Below are 26,282 nucleotides of genomic sequence, written 5' to 3'. Positions count from 1 at the left end.
TCTAATACTGATTGAGTGCTGTACAGGCGTCCTTAGTGGATGGTTAAAATGGCTGTTGGGCCTCTTGAATATGATAATATGGAATCTAATGTCTGTTTAAGGACCCAAAGCGGAAATTGATTGTCCTGAATACAGCAGCTGCCAGGATTAATTAGGGTCCTTAGTGGGACTGCTGGAGGCCACCACTTCAAAGGTAATTTAAAAGAAAAATTTCCCTTAAAGTGGAGCCTGAAGAGCAGGAAAAAAACCTCTTTGACTTTGAAAACTGTTTGGTATCCACACCATCAGGGCTACATTCTATTACCGAGGCTTCAGTAAGCACCTCTTCACAATAATTTATCTGATCTAACAACTAAATTAAACAAATAACCCAAGGGGCGATTTAAAAAAAAAAGTTCTTTTCACAAGTCATGACTCTATATTGCTAGAAACAAGCAATCTCTAACTGTCGGGGAGGCGATGGCCTCGTGCTATTATCGCTAGACTATTAATCTAGAAACTCAGCTAATGTTCTGGGGACCCAGGTTCGAATCCTGCTACAGCAGACGGTGGAATTTGAATTCAATAAAAAAAAATTCTGGAATTAAGAATCTACTGATGACCATGAAACCACTGATTGCTGGAAAAACCCACCTGGTTCGCTAATGTCCTTTAAGGAAGGAAATCTGCCATCCTTACCTGGTTTGGCTTACATGTGACTCCAGAGCTACAGCAATGTGGTTGACTCTCAACTGGCCTCGTACAAATAGGGATGGGCAATAAATGCTGGCCAGCCAGTGACACCAATTCTCATGATTGAAGAAAAAAACTAGAAAAGTGATAACCAAATCTACTTAATCCAGGTTTCAATGTTTCCCAACAGCTTTTGTGATTTACGGGTGAAGGAGCAATGCAAAATGATCCAAAGAACTGACAAAACCTCTGAAAAGCTGCTGTGACTATTGGGAAAAACTGGTAAAGCGAAATTGGGGTTTGGTTAATTCGAGCTCTGTTACAGTGCATTGGAGTGCAATGTAGGTACAGAAAACAAAAGTAACTTGTTAAGTTTAGAACGTTTGTTTATGATGAATATTTGAGGAGGAACTGTTATTAAATTATTTTTATTACGATTGATGATACTGGGGCAACACAGTGCCATTAGAACCAGAATTCAGAATCCATGCCAAAAGGCAATGAAGAAGGCATTTTGCTCCCCGAGTGGTTAGATTTGCCATATGGACCAGAAGTACCCAGAATTAGTCTTAGTTAGTTAATCTCAGACCCAAACACGAGCCAAGGTTGGCTCCAAAACACTTGGGCTACAAAGGGGGCAGGAAAAAGAGTTCCTGTTGCTGATCACTATTTTAAAATTCTGTGGGTATATTCTGAGTGAGGACATCATGATCAGACTGCTAACATGTACAGCCTGGGCTAGAACAACAGCTGCGTGTGTGTACGGAACTGCACCCCTGCAAGCTTAGTGATGAGGAGAGAATGAGGGAAGTGAAGAGGAGGGAAATTGTCTCCTTTTAAATTCTACTTGTTAGAATCGGGGTAGAACAAAAGGGCGTCCGGAAATGTTATAAGGGGTGTTTCAGTTCTGAAGAGGAACCATTTTCGGCTTGAAGCGTTGACTGTGGTTTCGCTTTCCACAGATGCTGCCAGATCTGCTGAGCATTTTCAGCACTTTCCGTTTTTGTTTCTGAGTTTCAGCATCTATGGTATTCTCTTTTATTATATGGGGGCGATGCAGCATGGGGAGGTCATTCCCGCCTAATTTAACACAGTGCTTTCATAGAGGTGATGGCTGGAGGAGGCTAGATTGATATTCTTCAAATTGTTTCCTAGAAAGCAACTGAGAATAGGCTGTGATTTAAAACTGAACGTTATGTTGTTGCAAAGTGAGTAGCATGGACAGGCAACTGTTCGGGAAGTAGGAGACACAGCTAGGGAAAAGAGTGATATTTTTGGAAGGGTGAACAGTGTTGATGAACAATGTGGCATAGGGATCAGTGCTGCAACCCAGGCAACACTCAAATAGATTTGTGGATGGGTGGAGCCAGAACAAAACCATGTTGTGTGTAATTCGATGTTGGAAGATAAGGAGCTGTGAAGAAGAATGGAGAAAATGTCAAAGAACAGATCAAGCTGTCAGAGTAGATGTGTTGTAGTTTTACGATAGAATGCCTGGTGCAAAAGAGTGAAAAGGAGAGTATAATGGAGCAAAGGGATTTAAGAGCACAAAGGAATAAGTCATAGTCATAAAGTGCAGAAGAGGACCTTCGGCCCATTGAGTTCACAATGACACGCTCACCTAATCCCATCAGCCAGCACTTGGCCCATAGCCCTGAATGTTATGGTGTGCCAAGTGCTCATCCAGGTACTTTTTAAAGGACGTGAGACATCCCATCTCCACCACCCTCCCAGGCAGCACATTCCAGACCGTTACCAAGCTCTGGGTAAAATAGTTTCCCCTCACATCCCCACCCCGAATCTCCTTGTGAAAAATTAGCTCACAAGTGCAAAAAAAATTTAAAATGTAACGGGATGGTTAGACCTCCCTTAATCTGGCGCACATATAATTCTCTAAATTTGCACTCCTTTATTGTGGAGTCCAAGAGGTGTAGACAAAAGTCACAGGTAGGAGGAGGATTGGAATGAGGCACTCACTGAGTGTTAAAACGGGCGGCGTGGGCTTGTAGGGCTGAATGGCCTGTTTCCTGTGCTGTGTTGTTCGTTGTTCTTTGATGCTAGGCCTCATTACAAGCCATTCAGAACACAAAAATAACAAGGTACTGGTGCAGTGATACAGACTGCTTGGTCAAACTTCTTCTGGAATAACGTAATCTATCCTGGACAACCCCTCCCTGAGGTAGGATATACTGACCTTGGAGAATATCCATTAACAAGTCACTAGGATGAGATCTGGAATGAAATGACTGAGTCATGATGAGAGATTGAGGAAACTTGGATTTTATTCTGGGACATGAGGATGTTAAGCAGTGATTCAGTTGAAATGCATAATTAAAATGAGGGAAATCTGATCGGGTATATTGGAAATGGCAATTCCATCTGGTACAGAAATCCAGAACTAGCAAACACACCGTTGGAATGCAAGCCAAACCAGCTAAAGGCAAATTCACAGCCTCAAAGGCTACTAATGCAGGGTGAATTCAGGAGTTCAAGGAATGATAATACCTGAGAACTATGGATAATTCGAGAGAATAACAGCAACATGAAATTAAAAGGATTGAGCAGTAATGCTAACAAAAAGGGCAGAACAGATTCAATCGGCTGACTCATTTCTTCATTCTGTTCCGATATAACATTGCTCATTGCGCGTAACGTCCGGTAACGATAGTTTGCAATAACAAAAAAAAATTTAAAATTCTACATGGCCAGTCTGAAAGACGTGCTAAATTCTCCCTGAGTGTACCCGAACAGGTGTCAGAGTATGGCGACTAGGGGGTTTACATAATAACGTCATTGCAGTGTTAATTTAAAACCTAATTATGACACTAATAAATAAAGTTTAAATGAAGTTATGGAAATTGTGATTGGTTCTGACTTGCCTTCAATCGTAATAAGTATAGTGAAGTGATTTTTGATGCAGCACTCAGCCATGTTTGTTTTAAACTGGGGTGAGAAACAGGATTGGAAGAACACGCTATTCTATATTTTAATCAAAGTCCATTGGAATCCTAAATTCCCATTTAACTGTCAAATTTCTAAAGAAAAAAACTGATAATTATATAGAAATTATATAGAAATATAACTTACAGCTGATTTGAAATTTCAAAGTGGTATCGTTGGTGCATTTTTGTGTGAAACAAGATGAGTTGTGAATGCTGAGAGGGGAACACTTGTCAGTAATCTTGACATCCAGTGACACTCAAAGTCAAGTACATTGCTGCACGGTGGCACAGTGCTCAGCGCCGCTGCCTCATAGCACCAGGGACCTGGGTTCGATTCCTGGCTTGAGTTACTGTTTGTGGAATTTGCACGTTTTCTCCGTGTCTGCGTGGGTTTCCTCTGGGTGCTCTGGTTTCCTCCCACCGTCTGAAAGATGTGCTGGTTAGGTACATTGGCCATGCTAAATTCTCCCTCCGTGTAGCCAAACAGGGGCCAGAGTGTGGCAACTAGGCGATTTTCATAGTAGCTCCATTGCATTGTTAATGTAAACCTACTTGCGATTAATAAATAAACTTTTATAATCAGATGGAAGCTAAGTAACCATTAATCTTCAACCAACCAACAATCTAAACTATAGCACCGCAGTTTTACTGCACCAGTTCAGAACTAACTTTTATATCCGTGATCCTTATAGTTTCTCCATATTTAGTAAATCTGTTCCTAATGAGGGGGAAGGCATTAACAAATTGCAGCATTTACTTACACAAGTTATTTGCAGACCAAATAATTAAAGTACTTGGTATTAAACTTTGGAAATATAACCAGCAAATTTCAAAGTAGCTCTACGAGGATCAGTGTTAGTGATTTAAATGAACTGGTTTAACAGGGTTTTCTCACTCTCCTGTTTTCACTTGTTCTCAAGCATAGGTGTAATCCTTTTGCCAGAATCCTGTCAATGCCAATAATTAGTCTACCCCGCCTTCACATAAATTGCCAATTAAACTTGGTGCCGCAACAGTGGGGTCAGCTTCTGTTCATACCCTAGCCCCATTACAGGACGACACAGTTCATTCTGTCGATGCTAGAGAACCATCAATCCCAGACTAAATTAAAGGACATTTTAACAGCATGGTCACACCTGAAGGGTACTCTGAAATGTTTTGCACATTTGCAAAACAGGAACATAATTCCGATGTTAATTTCGCAGTTACGCATCATTACTGTAATAGGAAATTGGTCGTTATGGCAATCAACTCCTTTCTTAAACAGGTTACTCACTACTATTATAGACTAATTGATCTACAGATAGAGGCAACTTGGTTGAGATACCTTTCAAGATTTCATTGGCAAAAGAACACTTAGTATGGGTTAGAAATTTTTCATTTTAAAAAGACAATACACATCCGTTCCAAGGAAGTTCACCTGGAACCCTGTTGTCAGTCCACTGTTTGCACAGTAAGAAGTCTCACTACACCAGGTTAAACTCCAACAGGTTTATTTGGTAGCACAAGCTTTTGGAGCACTGCCCCTTCATCAAGTGATCACCTAATGAAGGAGCAGCACTCTGTCAGCTCATGCTACCAGATAAACCCGAGGGACTTTAATCTGGTATTGTGAGACCTTTTACTGTGCCTACCCCTAGTCCAACCTATCTATTCAGAACTTCAAAAATAACAAAATTACTGCCCTATGTAGTAACTTGCTTCCTAGAATTTGAAGTGACATTTAGACAGAAGTTCATTGAGTTCATCGACACTTCTAGATGATGGGTAAAAATGTCTGGAAACCTTAGTCATACAAGATTGGTGGGTAATACTATCTTGATAGTGTAGTCCTTTGCTTCTTGGGGCTAAAGGGATCAAGGATATGGGAGGAAGGGCAGGGAGGATGAGGATATTGAATTTGATTGAATTCGATGATCAGCCATGATCGAAATGAATGGTGGAGCAGGGTTGAAGGGCTGAATGGCCTACTCCTGCTTCTAGTTTCTATGTTTCTTCTGAATTATGCTGAACTGTAAAACAAATGAGTTCACATTAAATTGTACAAAATGGGATTTGACTACTATTGTTGCTCCACAAGTTCAACCACTCTGAAAATTCTGCTGGGTTCTCCCATCCATTGACACTTCTGTGATAGGCTGGCATGAACACCGCAGACATGGGTAACCAGTTAAAAATGGCCATTTACACCATTTACCCAGGGTTAGCACTGTCACCCATCAAAATTATAGATAAGAAGAGCTCCTGTGGAATTACACAACATTTTGTCCTCCTTTAACTCAAACACATTAACATGAAGAACATGAAGTCTAACATGAAGAATCAATTAGTAACAGCAGCCAATAAGTCAGATGATTTGGAGGTTGACGTTCTCTGAATGGTTGTCAATGAACCTCAGGCGTCTGCATTTTTGTGCTTGTAGCCTCTGGTGTCTTTGGCTTGATGTGACCACAGTTTTGACCACAGTTGATGTTATGACTTGAAGCTGACTCAGTGCTCGATCTGCAGATGAAGGTGATGCTTTTCCCAACCAGTTCTGTTAGTGTCAGGAAGGGAAGGTCCAGGTTATAACTCGGCACAGTTGGATTCAAACTCATTGCAAAGTTACAGCTTCAGAGCTTTCACTTCAGAGTCCAGCTTTCCCCTCCTCCTCGACTGCCCGGTTAGATTTTTCTTGCAGTTCTTCCTTGGGCTTTGGGTTTTGTTTCTGGAATGCAACTTCTAAACTATCCAATTAAAACTGATACTGCTGCAGATTTCAAAAGGGTTAGGGTTCCCTTTGAGAAAATATCAAATTGAGTCTTTATGTTTGGGTTGTTGAGCATGCTGCTAGCTCTGAGGAGACTTTCCCTTGATCTGGTCTGCTCATTCCTCTTGCTGTGGGTATGTTCATTGGACCTCAGATGCTGCTGTGCAGAGTGAAACAGGAAAGGAATATTGGTATTGCAGACAACACTCTGAACAGATCCAACTGTTTTCATTTGGTCATCTGGGGCTACTCCCGTCAAAACATTCTTTGAGAGTTCTTGAGCTGGCTGCTTTTGTTGCTGTTGTTGCAGTTGTTAATGATCAGAAATCTTTTCATTCTTATTGACCATTGATACATGAAGGAAGTCAGCAGCTCTTTTCCCAAACTCTTTGGAACGTGCTGCCTGGGGAGGTGGTAGAAGCGGGTACGATAGTAGCATTTAAGAGGCAACTAGACAAATACGTGAGTAGGATGGGATTGAAAGGATACGAACTCCGTAATTGCATACGGTTTTAGTTTAGGTAGGCATCATGATCAGTGCAGGCTTGGAGAGCCAAAGGGCCTGTTCCTGTGCTGTACCTTACTTTGTCCTTTGCTCTTTCGTATACTGAGCCTTTGATGTCTTAGCCCCAGCACTCCTAGCCTTGGCCACAGCCTCTTTTAGAGCTTTCTCAACCGCTCTCTTTCGCCAGGGTTTTGGTAAGGCCCGATTCTGTATCGGTCAACCAGTGGACTTCGGCCCTATTTGGTCAGGTCTTCTCTAACCATGTTTGACACATTAATGTGAATAATTATTGGCTTTGACTTTATGCAAAGATAAATCTGCCGTCTGTCCATTTAATTGTACAGCGAAGTCAATACAGCCCTTCAATGGAACCAATTCTCCAGTGAAAGCTTTGACCACTATTTGAGGGTTCCAGCAGCATATGTCGCAGTTTTTCCTTGTAGGCAGTCGCTGGCACCAGTGAGACGGCTGCCCCAGTGTCCACCATTACTGGCTGTCCATCCAGTAGTGGAGTGACCTTGTATGTATTTATAGCACCAGCAATGGCTAGGTCATCATTGACAATTTGACCTCTGACTGTGAATCAAGTCTCTTTTCTCATCTTTTCTGTATTAAATGGATACGTTTTCCTGTGTTCTATGTGCCAGTTGCTTTATTTGGCTCCCGTTTTTTTTTGCTACTTTTGCCTGAAGCTAGTCTCTTTTTCCAACATGCAAGTTCAATGTGGCCCTTTCTTCCACAGTTTCTGCACACCATATCTTTGCACCAACATTCTGCAGTTGAATGTCCTGTCTTAAAACATCTGTGGCAAGTACAAGTCTGTGTTTGAGTTTCAAAACTCTTAAATGTCACTTCACCTGATATTTTGTGAATCTGTGTTTTCAAACTCAATTGCTGAGCTTTTTTTGCTGCCAGCTCCTTTTGACATGGCAATTTCCATGGCTTTTTCCAAAGTCAAGTTAATTCCAGTTAGTTTGTGTATTGCCTCACTCCAGACCACAAACCAGTCTGTCCCGGATCGTATAATTTAATACATCACCGAGCTCTCAGTACTCTGCAAGTCTTTTCAGTGTAACCATAAACTGCGCAATTGATTGCCCCTTTTCTACAATGTACGTATGTTTGGATTGAATAGTGGCCCTGCAAAATTTCCACTATTCTTTGTATGTCTGTGGGTCTGGCTTTGCCGGCTGCACCAGACGCCTGAGGGGGTTAAATGTTTCCCTCCCAATCTGTGCAGGAACGTGGGAACTTTTACATTATCTGCTACTTTGTTAACAAGTAGAGAATAATCAAATCATTCTGAATTTTTAAAAATTCATTTGTGGGAAATGGACGTAACTAAAATCAAATCAAAGCAGTTATTGCCCATCCCTAGTTGCCCTTGAGAGGGTAATGGTGAGCTGCTGTCTGTGTCCTGTGGGTTGACCCACAATGCCGTTAGGGAGGGAATTCCAAGATTTTGACCCAGGGCTGCAAAGAAGCAGTGATATATTTCCAAGTGAAGATGGTGAATGGCTGGGAGGGGAACTTGCAGGTGGTGGTGTTTCCATTTATCTGCTGCCCTTGTCCTTCTAGATGGAAATGGTCATGGGTTTGGAAGGTGCCATCTAACACTCTTTGGTGAATTGCTACAGTACATCTTGTAGCTAGTACACACTGCTGCTACTGAGTGTCGGTGGTGGAGGGATTGAATGTGGATGTGGTGCCAATCAAGTGGGCTGCTTTGTTCTGGAAGGTATCAAGCTTCTTGATGTTGTTGGAGCTGCAACATCCAGGCAAGTGGGGAGGATTTCATCACATTCTTGACTTGTGCCTTGTAGATGGTGGATAGACTTTGGGGAGTCAGGATGTGAGTTACTTGCTGCAGTATTCCTCACTCTAATCTGCTCTTGTAGTCACTCACCATACGGTGAGTCCAGTTGGATGTCTGGTCAATGGTAACCCCAAGGATGTTCACTTTGGAGCATTTAGTGATGGTTACACCATTGAATGTCAAGGGGTGATGGTTAGAGAGTCTCTTATTCGCTTATTCTCTTATTAATGTAGAATTCATTACCCCAAAGTGTGGTGGATGCTGGGACAGTGAGTGAGTAGATTTGAGGAGTTAGACAGATTTTTAATGGGTAATGGGTTGAAAGGTTATGGGGAGAAGGCAGGAACATGGGGATGAGGAGCATATCAGCCACGATCGAATGGCGGAGTGGACTCGATGGGCCGAATGGCCTAATTCTGCTTATGAACATGTTGCTGATGGTCATTGCCTGGTATGTGCATGGTGCGAATGTTATTTGCCAGTTGTGAGCCCAAGTCTGGACATTGTCCAGATCTTGCTGCATTTGAACATGAATACAAGCTCCATCACTCTGTATTTGTAAACGGTCCCACGGTATCAAACGCTCGTGCCATTCTCTCTCTACGGAAGGACCTGTGGGTGCACGGCGTGCCACCAATTTTTAGCACTACCTTGTGTTTCCTCTCTTAAAACAAAGTGCAGCCTGAGCTCAGCCTGTTTTCTTGGTATTTTATAACACCTACAACTCTAACGTGTGGTTGCAGGGTACTTGCGGCTCACAGCGACTGAGTTTGTTTCAGACAGAGATCATTGGCAGCATCTCCTTACAGCTATTTGGATTTTTTAACAAGTTGTTTTTCTTCCAGGTGGCTGCAAGCGCAGTCCAACTTCCTCGTCGTCAGTTATTGTGTGGTCTTTGCAGGATTGACTTCGGGAGGCAGTGGAGGTTCAATAAGAGGAAGAGCTCTATTCAGGAGCCGTTAACTCGACGGGCTGTAATCTTACATTGCCCAGTTACCCTGCAAATGGTCAATGAGATCACTTCCCCTGCCATCATGCATGCTTCTGTTCAGCTTCAATGGTGCTGGCAAGGAATCATTAAAAGAATTATAAACACACAGGAGACATTTACAATGACAAATGAGGAAGAATGAGAGGTGATCTTACTGAAACAGAAAAAGATCCTGTGGAGATTTGATAGGGCAGATACAGAATCACTACAGTTTTGAATGAGGCCATTTGGTCCATCGAGCTTGCAACAACAACACTCCCATCCAGGCCCCAAGCCATGTAACCCTGCGTATTTACCCCGATAAAGATTAAATGACAACAGGAATGACTGTCATTGCAAAGTGGGGAGGGGATGGGACATATATAAAAAAACAAAAGATGTGTCAAGAGGACATGTAAATAGGAATGGGATGGCAAACTCTTTTGTCATTTAATCTCTCCCATCTGTCATCCTATCACAAGCATTTCCTTCTGTTATTTCCTCCCAGCTGCCTTTCCCTATTGTGTTAAACACTGTTACATCTCTTAACCTCACACAGTTCTGATGAAAGATTGGCCAGAATTCTTCAGCTGTTCAAGCCCCTGCCAGCCGCGGGGGCGAGCCCGGAGAACCCCAGCCGTGGGGGCAAGCCCGGAGAACCCCAGCCGTGGGGGCGAGCCCGGAGAACCCCAGCCGCGGGGGCGAGCCCGGAGAACCCCAGCCGCGGGGGCGAGCCCGGAGAACCCCAGCCGCGGGGGCGAGCCCGGAGAACCCCAGCCGCGGGGGCGAGCCCGGAGAATCTGGCCCTTTGTGTATATTGAATTCTCTCTGCTCGGATTCTGTCACGTGCTGAACATTTGCAGCATTTTCTGATGTTATAATTTAAATATAGATATTGATCAAAGTCATAAAGGACATGAAATTTTCCGCTCTGCTTTTGATAATGGTTAATCCTAGTTCATAGTCTGAGTATAATTTTTGGAAATTGCTCAGTATGTAATGATTTAATTGACTATGCATATTGCATGTGTAGCTGTATTTAAACAAATTGCTTGTTAACAGTACATTTAAATGGGTCACAACCACTCCTGGATATCTGCGGTGAGCTATGATCTCGGTGATGTTTCTATCCAGTTACATGCTACTCAAGCTGTAGCAGTATCGTGTAACTGAATTGCTTTTCTGTGGGGACCGAATACTGCACTTGAAAACAGAAATCAACCTGAGTGCACCACAGGCTGGTCCATAAAGTCCAGAATTGTTACAGGACTGGAGGAGGCCATCTGGCCTGTATTAGATCTCCAAATGATCCTTCTCTGCTGAAGACTGCAAGAAGCTACAAAAGGTCGCGAATGAAGCCCAGTCCGTCACACAAACCAGCCTCCCATCCATTGACTCTGTCTGCACTTCTCACTGCCTTAGCAAATCAGCAGCATAATTAAAGACCCCACGCACCCCAGACATTCTCTCTTCCACCTTTGCCCATTGGGAAAAAGATACAAAGGTCTGAGATCATGTACCGACCAACTCAAGAACACCTTCTTCCCTGCTGCTGTCAGACTTTTAAATCGACCTACCTCGCATTAAGTTGATCTTTCTCTACACCCTAGCTATGACTGTAACACTACATTCTGCACCCTCTGCTTTCCTTCCTTATGAACGGCATGCTTTGTCTGTATAGTGCGCAAGAAACAATACTTTTTACTGTATACTAATACATGTGATAATAATAAATCAAATTAAAATCAATTCTCTTTGTGCCATTCTCAACCTTCGCCTAATAACCCCGGCACATTCTTCCTTTTCTCAGTGTTGTGTAACATTGCAATGCAGACCAGAAAAACACCAATTTGATTCTAAGTAAGAATGTTACTCCTGGCCTTCATGCCTCTCGGTTAGGGAGAGGAAACAGTTACTCGCTGGCTATCCAGTGGCTCCCGCTGGAAACTGTACATCTGTGCGCATTTGGATCCAAACTCCACAGAAAAAAAGGCATCGGACACAAGACTTGGACATGATGAATGTCCATGGACTTGCATACCAGGATTGAGGGGTGGGATGCAATGGAAGTGAAAGCATTCAATCTGCCAGCTTTAGCAATACTTTCCTTTCTGATTAAGATAAACCTACCTGCCATATCCACATGGGGTACTTGAAGCAGTTAGCATAGATACCTTTACAGGGACAGCCAGCTAAATACCTGAGGGAGAAAGGATTAGAGGGATTTGCTGATTGCCAAGGGTTAGATGAAATAGGAGGCGCGTGTGCAGTATAAACACTGGTGTGGACCAGTTGTGCCGAGGATCCTGCTTTTGTGCTGTAACATTTTTAATTATTCCTTTAAGATACCGACTTTTACTCTCTGCTATTGTCTCAAAAATGTATCTTGGTGTAGTATCTCACCTTTTCTGATTGGCTGCCTGTTTGAAAATGTCAGCGGAGTAACCAAAAACTTTGTCTCAGCCACAGGTACCCAATGATGTAGAACTTTGATGGTCCACAGGCCTGGCCTCAGTGGTAAGTTCAGTGGAGGTTTGTAATGAGTGAACTCTGCACCCGACTCAATCTGAATGTCATACGTAGCTGCAATGATGTTAATTGGATCGATCCAAACCACAGTGACTGTAGCATTGGGGCCTTTGGCCCACCTCTGCATGCCAATAGGCTCGTCCATAGGGCCAATGAGCCCTCCATAATTCCGGAAGATTCTCTCCTTGGCATCCCACTCTGTGCCAATCTGAAAATAAAAATTTTAAAACAGATTGGAAGTTTAAAGAATTGCCCAGAAATTATCCAGTATAAACAACCACAAAAAGACACAGGCATTGTTACGAGCTATTATTGCATAAAAGCAAATTATTGTGGATGCTGGAATCTGAAGCCGGAGAGAAAATGCTGGAACATCTCAGCAGGTTTGACAGCATCTGTAAGGAGAGAAAACAGCCGATGTTTTGAGTCCAGATGACCCTCTGTCAAAGCTGAGAAAACATTGACAAAGGGTCAGCTGGACTGGAAACGTCAGCTCTTTTTTCTCTCCTTACAAGGGCACAGCATACTCTGGTTATAGTGTCATAGAGATTTACAACATGGAAACAGGCCCTAAGCTAATCCTAATTGTCTGCATTTGGCACATATCCCTCTATAACCATCTTACCCATGTAATTACGTGCCCATTCAACAATACTTTATATACCATCATGCTATTTCCCATCGAGTAGATTCAAAAATATTAAGAGGTAGAAACTGACACTCATTTTTTAGGTGCAAACCAGGTGTAACACATGTATTTAGCATTAGATGTTCAGTGCTCAATCTGTGTGGGCTTTTGACCGGCTATTAAATTCATTGTGACTATTTTTGCACCCATTCCAGGTAGCACCTAATTCAGGTTCCTTGCCTCGCATACAATAATGAGTGGCCCAACAGTTGCTGAAGGACTCCTTTGTCAAATGTATGTGTGGCCTGCAGAGCACAGGTCACATCTGTGAACAGCACGGTGGCACAATGGTTAGCACTGCTGCCTCACAGCCCCAGGGACCCGGGTCCAATTACTGGCTTGAGTCACTGTGCGGAATCTGCAAGTTCTCCTGTGTCTGTTGGGTTTCTTCCAGGTGCTCCAGTTTCCTTCCACAAACCGAAAGGCATACTGGTTAGGTGCACTGACTGTGCTAAATTCTCCCTCGGTGTACCCGAACAGGCGCCGGAATGTGGCGACTAGGGGATTTTCACAGTAACTTCATTGTAGCGTTAATGTAAGCCTTCTTGTGACTAATAAATGAACATGAAACTTTTTTCTAATAAAAACACCTTGTCTACAGAGTATTCTTTGGCAGCTTTTTAACATTTCCTTCCTTAAGGACATAAGTGAACCAGATGGGTTTTTGCCACAATTAGCAACGGTTTCATGGTCATCATCAGACTTTTAATTCCAAATTTTCATTGAATTCAAATTTCACCCTCTGCCGTGGTGGGATTTGAACTCTATAGGTCTCTACAGCATTACCCTGGGTCTCTGGACAGCACCACTGCCTTACTCCGAATGCCATGGCTAGCCCTGACTGAGAACCACCCACTGATGCTCCACAACATCAGAACCATTTTAACTGAAAGCTGATGATAAGCAATGAAAATCCAATAGAATTGAATATCTTTTCAAACACAACACACAAGCTTTACAAAAAACTCTTGAACATGTTCAAAGACACTGAGAAACTCATCCCAAGACTCAATGGGAGAAACATGGTTTGCCAGCATTTCTCCTGTACCTGCACAGAAATTCGTTTTAGATCATGTGCTCTATAATCTGAGGTCTTTTCAAACAATAAATGGGACTGCCTTCCACCAAAGTGCCTTTCGTAAAGATCACTGTCGACTACAACCTGTCTAGGATTTTTCTTTCACCTACTATCATTGATGCTGCTGTTTCAAGGTAGCATTTCTGTCAGAGAATACAAAGACTCTGCCTCTCTATAGTAAAGTGATGGTTCTCCTAAATAAACTCAATGACTGAGTTACTTTGCTGAAGAGGTTTGTCAGGAAGACAGTTCTATAATGCTTTACTCTGGCTCCTTTTGTTGAACAGTATAAATGAGAGATCTTTGATTACTCATGTACCTCTCCAAGGAAGCCCTTCTGGCCTTCTGTTCCGAGTCCTCATTTCGCCCCTGCTGCGAATCAGCGCCTCTCTCTAGCTGCCCAATCTCAGTGCCAGTTTCAATCCCTTCCCACAGAATCCTCTCTCACCCTATTCCTGCTTCCAAAAAGCTGGACTAACTTTAGGAAGCCTAGCCTGGCAAATTTTGTTGGAAAAGGTAAGGGATTGGATTATACAGGATGCAAACTGACTGACTTTTACAAGGGCTGCCTTCTGGTGATAATACAACTGGGGGAATAAAAGAACATGGTGACAGTAGGGGACAGAATGATGAGGGGTGTTCGTTCTCTGCGGCAAACAGTGAGAGTCTAGATTGCAGTGTTGTCAGCCTCGTGCCAGGCTTCAGAACATCTGCTCTGGGCTGGACAGGAACTTGCAGTGGGAAGGGGAGGCTAGAGAGTCATACAGCTTTACAGCATGGAAACAGGCCCTTCGGCCCAACTTGTCTATGCGCCTTTTTTTTAAACCCCGAAGCTAATCCCAATTGCCCGCATTCAGCCCACATCCCTCTATGTCTATCTTAACCAGGCAATTGTCTAAATGCTTTTTAAAGGACAAAATTGTATCCCCCTCTATTACTACCTCTGGCAGTTTGTTCCATGTGAAAAAACTGCTCCTCTGGGCACTTTTGTATCTCTCCTTTCTCACCTTAAACCTATGCCCTCTAGTTTTAGCCTCCCCTATCTTTGGGAAAAGATATTGTCTATCTAGCTGATCTATGTCCCTCTACTGTATAGACCTCTATAAGTCACCCTTCAGCCTCCTACACTCCAGAGAAAAAAGTCCCAGCCTATCCAGCCTCTCCTTATAACTCAAACCATCAAGTCCCGGTAGCATCCTAGTAAATCTTTTCTGCACTCTTTCGAGCTTAATAGTATCCTTTCCATAATAGGGTGACCAGAACTGTACACAGTATTCCAAGTGTGGCCTTACCAATGTCTTGTACAACTTCAACAAGACATCCCAACTCCTGTATTCAATGTGCTAACCAATGAAAGCAAGTCTGCCAAATGCTTTCTTCACTACTCTGTCCACCTGTGACTCCGCTTTCAAGAAGCTATGAACATGTACCCCTAAATCTCTTTGTTCTGTAATTCTCCCCAGCGCCCTACCATTAACTGAGTAAGTCCTGCCCTGGTTCAATCTACGAAAATGCATCACCTTGCTTTTATCTAAATTAAACTCCATCTACCATTCGTCAGCCCACTGGCCCAATTGATCAAGATCCTGTTGCAATCTGAGATAACATTCATAAGAACATAAGAAATAGGAGCAGGAGTAGGCCATCTAGCCCTTCGAGCCTGCCCCGCCATTCAATAAGATCATGGCTGATCTGTCGTGGCTCAGTTCCACTTTCCCACCTTCTCCCCATAACCCTTAATCCCCTTGCCTATCAAAAACCTATCTACCCGCGTCTTAAAAATATTTAGCGAGGCAGCCTCCACCACTTCAACGGGCAGAGAATTCCAGAGATTCACCACCCTTTGAGTGAAGAAGTTCCTCCTCAACTCTGTTCTAAACTGCCCCCCCTTTATCTTGAGGCTGTGCCCTCTAGTCCTACTGTCCTTTCTGAGCAGGAAGAGCCTCTCCACCTCTATCTTATCCATCCCATACATCATCTTATATGTCTCAATGAGATCTCCCCTCATTCTTCTAAACTCTAACGAGTACAAGCCTAGTTTATTCAGCCTCTCCTCATAGTTCAACCCCCTCAACTCTGGTATCAGCCTAGTAAACCTCCTCTGCACACCCTCCAAGGCCAAAATATCCTTGTGTAAGTGCGGCGACCAAAACTGCACACAGTACTCCAGCTGCGGCCTCACCAGTGCCCTGTACAGTTGCAGCAAGACCTCCCTACTTTTATATTCAATCCCCTCGCTATGAAGGCCAGCATCCCATTCGCCTTCCTGACCACCTGCTGCACCTGCAGGGTGGGTTTTTGCGACTCATGCACAAGGACCCCGAGGTCCCTCTGCACCGTAGCATGCTGCAGTTTTTCGCCATGTAAGTAATAGTCCTTCCTACCATTATTCCTACCAAAGTGGACAACTTCACACTTGCCAACATTAAATTCCATTTGCCAGTTCCTGGCCCATTCGCCCAGCCTATCTAGATCCCTCTGCAGACTTTCCACACCCTCCGCACAATTTGCCGTTCCACCAATCTTGGTGTCATCAGCAAATTTCGACACCATACACTCGGTTCCCTCCTCCAGATCATCTATATAAATGGTAAATAGCTGAGGCCCCAGCACCGATCCCTGGGGCACTCCACTAGTCACCAACCGCCAATCCGAATAGCACCCATTGACCCCCACTTTTTGCCTCCTATTTGACAGCCAATCCCCTATCCACGCTAACACCCTACCCCCAACTCCATGCCCCCTAACCTTCTGTAACAACCTCTTGTGTGGCACCTGATCAAACGCCTTCTGAAAATCAAGAAACACCACATCTACCGGCTGTCCTCTATCCACCGCCCTAGACACATCCTCATAGAATTCCAATAAATTTGTCAGACACGACTTCCCCTTAATGAAACCGTGCTGTGTCTGCATAGTGGACATTCTTCGCTGTCCACTATGCCACCAATCTTGGTGTCATCTGCAAACTTACTAACCGTGCCCCCTGTATTCTCATCCAAATCAATAATATAAATGACAAATAACAGTGGACCAGCACTAATGCCTGAGGCACACCACTGGTCACAGGCCTCCAGTTTGAAAAACAACCCTCTACAACCACCCTCTGGCTTCTGTCATCAAGCCAATTTTGTATCCATTTAGATACCTCACCCTGGATCCCGTAAGATTTAACCTTATGCAACAACCTACCATGTACCTTGCCGAAGGCCTTGCTAAAATCCATGTAGACAACATCAACTGCACTGCCCTCATCTACCTTCTTGGTTACCTCTTGAAAAAACTCAATCAAATTTGTGAGACATGATTTTCCACTCACAAAGCCACGCTGACTACCCCTAATCAGTCCTTGCGTCATAAAAAGAGCAATCTAATGATGACCAAGAAACCCTTGCTAATTGTCGTAAAGACGCATTTAGTTCACTCAGGAAGGAGATTGCCACCCTTACCTGGTCTGGCCTACATGTGACCCCAGACCTATAGCAATGTGATTGGCTCTCAACTGGTCTCTGGAGTGGTCTAGCAAGCCACGCAGTTCAAGGGCAATTAAGGATGGGAATAAATGCTGGTCAGCTAGTGATGCCTACATTCCTGACTGAATAAAAAAGACAAGATGGGTGGAAGATCAGAAGACTGGACAGAGTATAGAAACAGTAAATCATGACCAAAAGATTGATGAGGAAGGAGAAATGAGAGGAGGCTAGCTAGAAATATAAAGACAGATAGTCAATGTTTCTATAGATACTTAAAAGAGTTAAAGGTAGCGTGCCTGATCTAGTGATTTTTCCAGCATCCTCTGTTCTTGTTGTCTATAGAGTTTTGGAAAATAGTATCAAAGACAATGAAACAAGGGTAAATGGAGTGTATCGGTCAGCCATGATCCAGCTTTTTTAAATTAATTTGTGGGACGTGGGCATCGCTGGCTGGCCAGCATTTATTGCCCATCCCGAGTTGCCTGAGGGCAGTTTAAAGTCAACCATATTGCTGTGGCTCTGGGGTCACATGTAGGCCAGACTGGGTAAGGATGGCAGATTTCCTTCCCTAAAGGACATTAGTGAACCAGATGGATTTTTCTGACAATCGACAATGGTTTCATGGTCGTCAGTAGATTCTTAATTCCAGATATTTATTATTAAATTCAAATTCCACCATTTGCTGTGGCAGGATTCGAACCCGGGTCCCCAGAACGTTAACTAAGTTTTTGGATTAATAGTCTAGTGATAACATCACTACGCCATCGCCCTCCCCCATTAATTAATTAAATGGTGAAACACTCTTGAGGGGCTGAATGGGCTCCTCCTGTTCCTACACTATTGAAAATTAATAATGTGACTGTTGAGGCTGTAAGTTTAAAATAAACTACTCTCAGATAGTGTTGGTGAAAACTCTTTGGTCAAGTTACAGTATTCAACAGTGTTAAAGAACTGGGATCTTAAAGGCATCCATTACAGAGCACAGAAAAACATTCACTCTCAACACTGGCAAGAAACTAACGCATTTCTTTTTTATAAATGAAATAGTGATGTGCAGGAGGCAACAATATTCTTCAGAGTTCTTTTACGACAAAGACCAATCATGCATGCCAGTTTGGCTCAATTCCTTGTAAAGAATTAGCCAGATTCCGTACTTCTGGTATAGTGAACAAAATAACAAACAATGGCACTGATTGCTAGTCCTGCTGTGTTGCTATGTTAATGCTGATTTGTGCTCTCCCTTCAGAATATTTCCTAGGGTGCAAATTTTGCATTCGACAAGGCAAACACAAACTCTTTGTGAATTGTGGCTTGGTTAAGCTCTGGATGTTTGCTTCGAGGTGCCCGTGGTACTGAGCAGTACCCACATTACATCCACAAGATGTGAATGTAGCTGTCATACTGCTGGGTTCAATTCTAGTAACACTTTCTCTGAAAATGGGACAGCCACAAGAAGCACCTTTCAGAACACATAGATTCCCTGCCGCTCCACTTGTGAAGGTTGATGCCTAGGGGGCATAGATTTAAGGTGCGAGAGACAAGGTTTAAAGATGATGTGCGGGGCAGGTTTTGTGCAGAGGATGGTGGGTGCCTGGAACTCACTGCCAGGGAGGTAGTGGAAGGAGATATGGCAGTGATTTTTAAGGAGCGTCTCGATAAATACACAAATAGAATGGGAATAGAGAGATACAGTCCCCGGAAGGGTAGGGGGTTTTAGTTCAGTCAGGCAGCATGGTCAGTGCAGGCTTGGAGGGCCGAAGGGCCTGTTCCTATGCTGTAACTTTGTTCTTTGTTCATTTCCTGGATACAGGGCAGGATATTACCAGCTGATAAAATGGTGAGAGAGCCGGATTTCTGGCAAGATCAGCCTCTTGCCGGAAACGGGCGTGAGGCTGAATAAATTTTGGTAATATATTTAAATGATGTTTACTGAACCCGACGCTCAGTTGTCCAGCCTCGCTTGCCTTTATGGCCTCGCCGTTGAGAAAAACACCTGCTCCCCATGAATGGGGAACTGTTCTGTTGGCTTTGCCTGTGGAACCAGAGGCCATTGAGGCCACCTGGAGAGACCAAGGGCAAGGGGGGTGGTACCCTGTGGGCAGTGCCAGCCTGGCACCTTGGCACTGCCCTGGATAGGAGCTGGAGGGGGACCAGTGTGCATTCTGCAATGGGGCTGAAGATGTGTGTTCTGTGATCAGGCTGCCTGCTACTGTCAGAGCTCTGCTACTGCTATTGAGTATGTGCAGAATCAGAGGCCTGCACATGCGCTATACCTCCCTCTACAGGCTGGCTGGTGAATTAAGCCCAGCCCACTGACTGCAGCAGCTAGAAATGGTCTGCACCATTTTTTCAGTGACTAAGTGCGCATGATGGAGCTTGAAAACTCACCCAAAAAATGGATTAGGAACTTTTCATGCTAGCTGGACACTTGGAATCATTCTCATAAAATTCCACTCATGGTTTCATTTACATTACATAATAAGAACATAAGAAATAGGAGCAGGAGTAGGCCATCTAGCCCTTCGAGCCTGCCCCGCCATTCAATAAGATCATGGCTGATCTGTCGTGGCTCAGTTCCACTTTCCCGCCCTCTCCCCATAACCCTTAATCCCCTCTCTTATCAAGAACCCATCAACCCGCTTCTTAAAAATATTTAGCGAGGCAGCCTCCACCACTTCAACGGGCAGAGAATTCCAGAGATTCACCACCCTTTGAGTGAAGAAGTTCCTCCTCAATTAGATTCAATAAAAAGTGAACAGAAATTTTCAAATCTAAGTTCTTCTTCAGAGGGTTCAGTTAAAACTATTTTTAAAAACCACAGCAAAAAAGATTTACAAACTGCAATTAAATAAAATGAGCAGATCAATAGTTTGAATGGTGATGGGGAATAGGAAAATGGAAGGGGAGTGAAGGAGGCTTGGAGGGAGGAGAGAAGGGACTGAGTAGACGGCAAAGGAAGAGAGGAGAAGGAATAGAGAGGGGGAGGGAATAGAGAGGAGAGGAGGGGAGGGGGAGGGAATAGAGAGGAGAGGAGGGGAGGGGGAGGGAATAGAGAGGGGAGGGGAGGGGGAGGGAATAGAATCATAGAATCCTACTATGATTCTAGTAGGATTCATAGTAGAATCACAATCTACTATGACCACAATCCCACTAGGCCTATCCCCACAACCCCTTGCATTTATCCTAACTAGTCACCCTGTCACCAAGGGGCAATTTACCAGGCCAATCCACCTAACCTGCACATCTTTTGGACTGCGGGAGGAAACCACCTAGACAAGGGGAGAACATGCAAACTCCACATAGACAGTGACCCGAGGCTGGAATTGAACCCAGGTACATGGTGCTGTGAGGCAGTGGTGCTAATCACTGTGCCACCATGCCGCCCCAAGAGGAGAGGAGGGAAAAGAGAGGAGAGGGGAGGGGGAGGGAATAGGGGACGAGGAGGGGACAAGGCAGAGAGAGATAGAGAGGAGATAAGAGGTGGTTAGGACATCAAAAGGAAGTTAAATGGGGAGGTGGAGGAGGCAGAAAGAGAGGCAAAGGAGTTTGTAGAAGGGGAAATTCAGTGAAATATCCCAATGAAGGTGATATTTCTAAACATCTTTGGGGCCCATGAGTGGACAGGCCACGTATAAATTTAACAACTGCTCCCATGAAGGGGTCCACGATCCTGCATTATAGGTTGTTGTTTTCCCATGAGAATAATGACGAATCCTACAACTTTTTACAGACTGGTCTGCCCCCTTACAGCCTCGTTTCCGGGGTGCCTTGTGTCAATGAATATTTTAAAGACCGAGTTGGATAGATTCTTGACTGACAAGGGGGTCAAACGGTATAGGAGGTCGGCAGGAAAATAAGGTCAGACATGATCGTATCGAATGGCAGAACAGGCTCAATGGGCTGAATGGCCTCCTCTTGCTCCTACTTTATATACTCGTATATATACCTGCATGGAGGACCAAATTGTCGAAGGCTTCAGATCCATTTGGGAACCGTTTAGAAAATACAAAGCTACTGCAAAGTAGTTCACATTAATAAGAGGTTAAAATGTCACCTCACACTCTGTCCCCATGATGTCTGTGGGGGGAAACTGAATGTCCCGAGTGACAAATTGGGAGAGATTTTACAGCCTCGCTCGCCCCGAAACTGTAAAATCCCGCCTGAGGTCAACGGGCCTTCCCATGTTTTGCCCCTCGCCCGCTCCGATTCCTGTGGTGGGTGGGGTGGTAACATTCCGGCCATTGATTTTTAAAACCAAGCTACAAATGTGCAGTAGCCCACCTACTGCCAGGACCACTAGCCGTGGACCCTAGCCGTGGACACTAGCTGCGGACCCTAGCCGTGGACAGTAGCTGCGGACCCTAGCCGTGGACAGTAGCTGCGGACCCTAGCCGTGGACAATAGCTGCGGACCCTAGCCGTGGACAATAGCTGCGGACCCTAGCCGTGGACAATAGCTGCGGACCCTAGCCGTGGACAATAGCTGCGGACCCTAGCCGTGGACAATAGCTGCGGACCCTAGCCGTGGACAATAGCTGCGGACCCTAGCCGTGGGCACTAGCTGCGGACCCTAGCCGTGGACAATAGCTGCGGACCCTAGCCGTGGACACTAGCTGCAGACAGTAGCTGTGGACACTAGCTGCGGACAGTAGCTGCGGACCCTAGCTGTGGACACTAGCTGCGGACAGTAGCTGTGGACACTAGCTGCGGACCCTAGCCGTGGACAATAGCTGCGGACCCTAGCTGTGGACACTAGCTGCGGACAGTAGCTGTGGACACTAGCTGTGGACAGTAGCTGCGGACCCTAGCCGTGGACAATAGCTGCGGACAGTAGCTGTGGACAATAGCTGCGGACCCTAGCCGTGGACAATAGCTGTGGACCCTAGCCGTGGACACTAGCTGCAGACAGTAGCTGTGGACACTAGCTGCGGACAGTAGCTGCGGACCCTAGCTGTGGACACTAGCTGCGGACAGTAGCTGCGGACAGTAGCTGCGGACCCTAGCTGTGGACACTAGCTGCGGACAGTAGCTGTGGACCCTAGCTGTGACACTAGCTGCGGACAGTAGCTGTGGACACTAGCTGCGGACAGTAGCTGCGGACAGTAGCTGCGGACCCTAGCTGTGGACACTAGCTGCGGACAGTAGCTGTGGACACTAGCTGCGGACAGTAGCTGCGGACAGTAGCTGCGGACCCTAGCTGTGGACACTAGCTGCGGACAGTAGCTGCGGACCCTAGCTGTGGACACTAGCTGCGGACAGTAGCTGCGGACAGTAGCTGCGGACCCTAGCCGTGGGCACTAGCTGCGGACAGTAGCTGCGGACCCTAGCTGTGGGCACTAGCTGCGGACAGTAGCTGCGGACCCTAGCTGTGGGCACTAGCTGCGGACAGTAGCTGCGGACCCTAGCCGTGGGCACTAGCTGCGGACAGTAGCTGCGGACCCTAGCCGTGGACACTAGCTGCGGACCCTAGCCGTGGACACTAGCTGCGGACCCTAGCCGTGGACACTAGCTGCGGACCCTAGCCGTGGGCACTAGCTGCGGACACAAATTACTGGCAGAAATTGGGTGTGGCCAATCAGAAAGTTGCCATTCAGTGTTGCTGAGCCATTGGGGTGTTACCAATAAGCATATGTCTATAAGGCTTGACCTTTTAGAACACTCTCCCTCTCTCTCTTTCCTTTAAAAAAGTGGCCACCATGTTGAAGCAATCAAACTTGGTCCAATCTTAATAGCGGACTTCATCTCTTATTGGAACTACGAGACCCAACAATGTCTGACAGGCAAAAAGCTTTGACAACACAAACCAGTGCAGAACCACCTGCTGGGCACTAGGTGGACTGCAAGCAGAGCCAAGCCAGGCTTGTGAACAGTGAAACAGCAGCCAACAGGCACGAGTAGCCCTCCTTTATCTCTGTGGCCCACAAGATTGAATCGGGCTTATTCACTAACCATCACCCCCATGAATAAGATTAAATTATTTAATACAAGCTGAATGTTTCATAATGAGTTACTGAAAAATTTTAATCATTTATGCATTAACAGAACTATCAACTTCAAATAGTAAAAATGGAAGAAATATTGACACCTTGGACACGGTTCTCACAGTCAATGCTGTGAGCAATCAGCACGCGATCATTTCGTGTGAATCCCTTCAATCACCAGAAGGGAAAAAAAGTTACAGGGATGGAAGTTAGCAGAATGTGGCAACTCTGCACCTGGGCAACAGTCAACAGAATGTGTCATGGGCCTCACTCAGATCTCAGGTGGGCCGCACGTGGCCCCCGGGTTACAGGTTTCCCACCATTACATTAAGGAGATACAATACGGCTGAGCGCTTCACAAAGACTAAACCCCAATTCTCAAATCACCAATCGATATTACAGGTATTTACGATAAGCATGAACACAGTTAGCATGGACGCCTCTATTAGGAATGTGGACCGATTTAATGTCAGTGGCTCAGTTTTCCAAGATGTATTTTAAAAATGGTTCATCTTATATCTTTAAAACAAGTAAATCAATGGTTCTATTCCTGCTAGCACGAACTGCCTATTCTCCAAACTTAGAGTCAGATTCTTTTCTACTCAGATGGGTTGCTGGAGTTGGGAAATTTCTCGACTTTGGCACCCTGCCTCTTTATAAAGGTCTCCGTCACACACTATTGTTTTCTCCGGGGATGATCAAGTTGGGTTTGCCAGCACTGGAGACAGGACAAACCTGTCTTGGCACTTGCCCATACTCCAGTCTCTGGAGGTGGGCAAATACTGAGATAGGCTGGTGAGAAGGAATGCCTCAGTCCTCTGAGACTTTGATCCAGTTTTAAAAAGGCTGTTGTGCTCTCTAATCTCATCCCTCACCTCCCACCACCCATTCCCCATGCCTCCTCCATGCCACCTCATGTTCCATGTCACCTCCTGACTCCATGCTACCTCCATAGCCACTCACCCAGTATGTAGGCAGGCATTAGGCATATACAGATGAAAAAAAAATTCAAACTCCAACTGGGCTCTCATTCATACAAATACAAAAAACCCCTCTCATCCATGAAACCAATTCAAGGGCTTGAAATCCCCTTAAGTGGTCAATTAAAAAACATGGAACTTCTATTCAGCAACCACATCAAAGATAGCTAATCTTTTAACAGCCACTTACAGCAGCTAATCAAAATGTGAACACCCCTTGCAGTGATAAGTATTTGTGTACCTTTTGAACATAAGAACATAAGAAATAGGAGCAGGAGTAGGCCATCTAGCCCCTCGAGCCTGCCCCGCCATTCAGGAAGATCATGGCTGATCTGTCGTGGCTCAGTTCCACATTCCCGCCCTCTCCCCATAACCCTTAATCCCCTCGCCTATCAAAAACCTATCAACCCGCGTCTTTTGAAACCCAGCCAAGCATTCACAGTGAGCTCAGCTATAAAACAATCCCTTGGGAAATGTTAACTATGAAACCTATAGAAGCTGCAGGAACAGATGGGAATGGTTATTCTAAACTGCACCAGATGGCCTATCAATCAGTGAACTCCAGCAGTTTATATTTCTTCTACTCCATCTGACAGCTGTAGTCTCGTTTCTTTTTCACTTTCAAAGGGCTCGGGATTTAAATAAATTCAGATCATAAATCTTATCAGATATTATCCTCCCTCCAAAGGCATTTATGCCTCTTTCATAAATTTGAAATTCCCACATTGTGACTTAAAAGTCCACGGAACAGTTAAAACTGGATTAGTCTAAACTCAGATCTAAGTTCAAACGGCCCAGCAGAATCATGTTTTGAGCCTCTGTGTTTCACACCCTGTTCCATTTCTCCCCACCAGCAATTGGCTGGTAATAGGAGTGGGAATTCCACATCGCGGTCCCTCGCACCATTCTTCAAGGTCTCCAAAATTCCATTCCCACTGTTTAATTATTCCATTTAATCATAGAATCCCTACAGTGCAGAAGGAGGCCATTCGGTCCATCGAGTCTGCACTAACCACAATCCCACCCAGGCCCTATCCCCATAACACCTCATATTTACCCTGCTAATCCCTCTAACCTACACATCCTGTAGGTTAGTTTAATACTGAAAGTGGTGTCCCTGGCCTGCTGCACTATAAATTTCATATAGTTTATTTTCCTTTACTGGATGTGGATGTCGCTGATAAGACCAGCACTTGCTTCAAACCTCAACTGCCCTTGAATTGAGTGGCTGGCTTGGCCATTTCAGAATCAACCGCAGAGTTGTGGGTCTGGAGTCACATGTAGGCCAGGCGCCATGGTGGGATTTGAACCCGTCTTCAGGGAATTGGCATGAACCTCCGGGTTACTAGTCCAGTGATATTACCACAACCCCACCTCGTCTGTTACAATTGACAGAGACTGTCCCTCCAGTACAATAAAATGAATTCAACTTTATTGTTCGGTTCCATTTACCTCAATAAACTGTAGCCGTGCAAAGTCGTTGGTGGGATTAGAGATTTTAAACATTTTTCTCGGCATCACCCAAGTCTCAAGCGTTTCCAGTTTGCTGGTAGCCAGATTTGTCGCGTGGTGTTTCAGCAGATAGCCCTGGAACCGGTCAGCATAGAAGTAGAGATGGACGGAGACTGGGTGACCCATAGCATAATACCTAGAACAAAGAATGGCAGCAGGGAGATTTGTTAGTCAAGAAAGAACCAAGTCCAATGGATGTTTTAGAACTTTAAACGTAAAATAAGAAAAGGTACAGACAGGAAAGAGAACTCAGCCCATAGCACAGAAACTTCAAAAGCACAAGGAAAATCATTGAGAACACAGCTCATTAGAAACAGCCCCAGAGATGGTGAAAAACCTCTTCGATCCCTGTAGTTTTCTTTTAACTGGTTCCTGCTAAATTAACACA

At 44.8% G+C, this 26,282-nt stretch overlaps 1 protein-coding gene across 1 annotated transcript in view; it reads right to left on the bottom strand.

Annotated features, from left to right (window-relative positions):
- Nucleotides 1-26,282, bottom strand: part of xylt1 (xylosyltransferase I) — a 310,055-nt gene that overhangs the window by 14,680 nt on the left and 269,093 nt on the right. Inside the window, exons 15-16 of the mRNA XM_080206192.1 lie at nucleotides 25,835-26,030; nucleotides 12,058-12,391 (exon numbers count right to left, since the gene is read on the bottom strand). Coding sequence (XP_080062318.1) covers nucleotides 12,058-12,391; nucleotides 25,835-26,030 — 530 coding nt within the window. The remainder of the gene's footprint in view (nucleotides 1-12,057; nucleotides 12,392-25,834; nucleotides 26,031-26,282) is intronic.

Source organism: Carcharhinus amblyrhynchos, chromosome 18 (assembly GCF_965287045.1).
Source record: "Carcharhinus amblyrhynchos chromosome 18, sCarAmb.v2.hapA, whole genome shotgun sequence".
Classification (NCBI taxonomy): Eukaryota; Metazoa; Chordata; class Chondrichthyes; order Carcharhiniformes; family Carcharhinidae; genus Carcharhinus; species Carcharhinus amblyrhynchos.
Note: the sequence above shows the minus strand (reverse complement) of the source record. Positions and strands in the feature narration are given on the sequence as shown.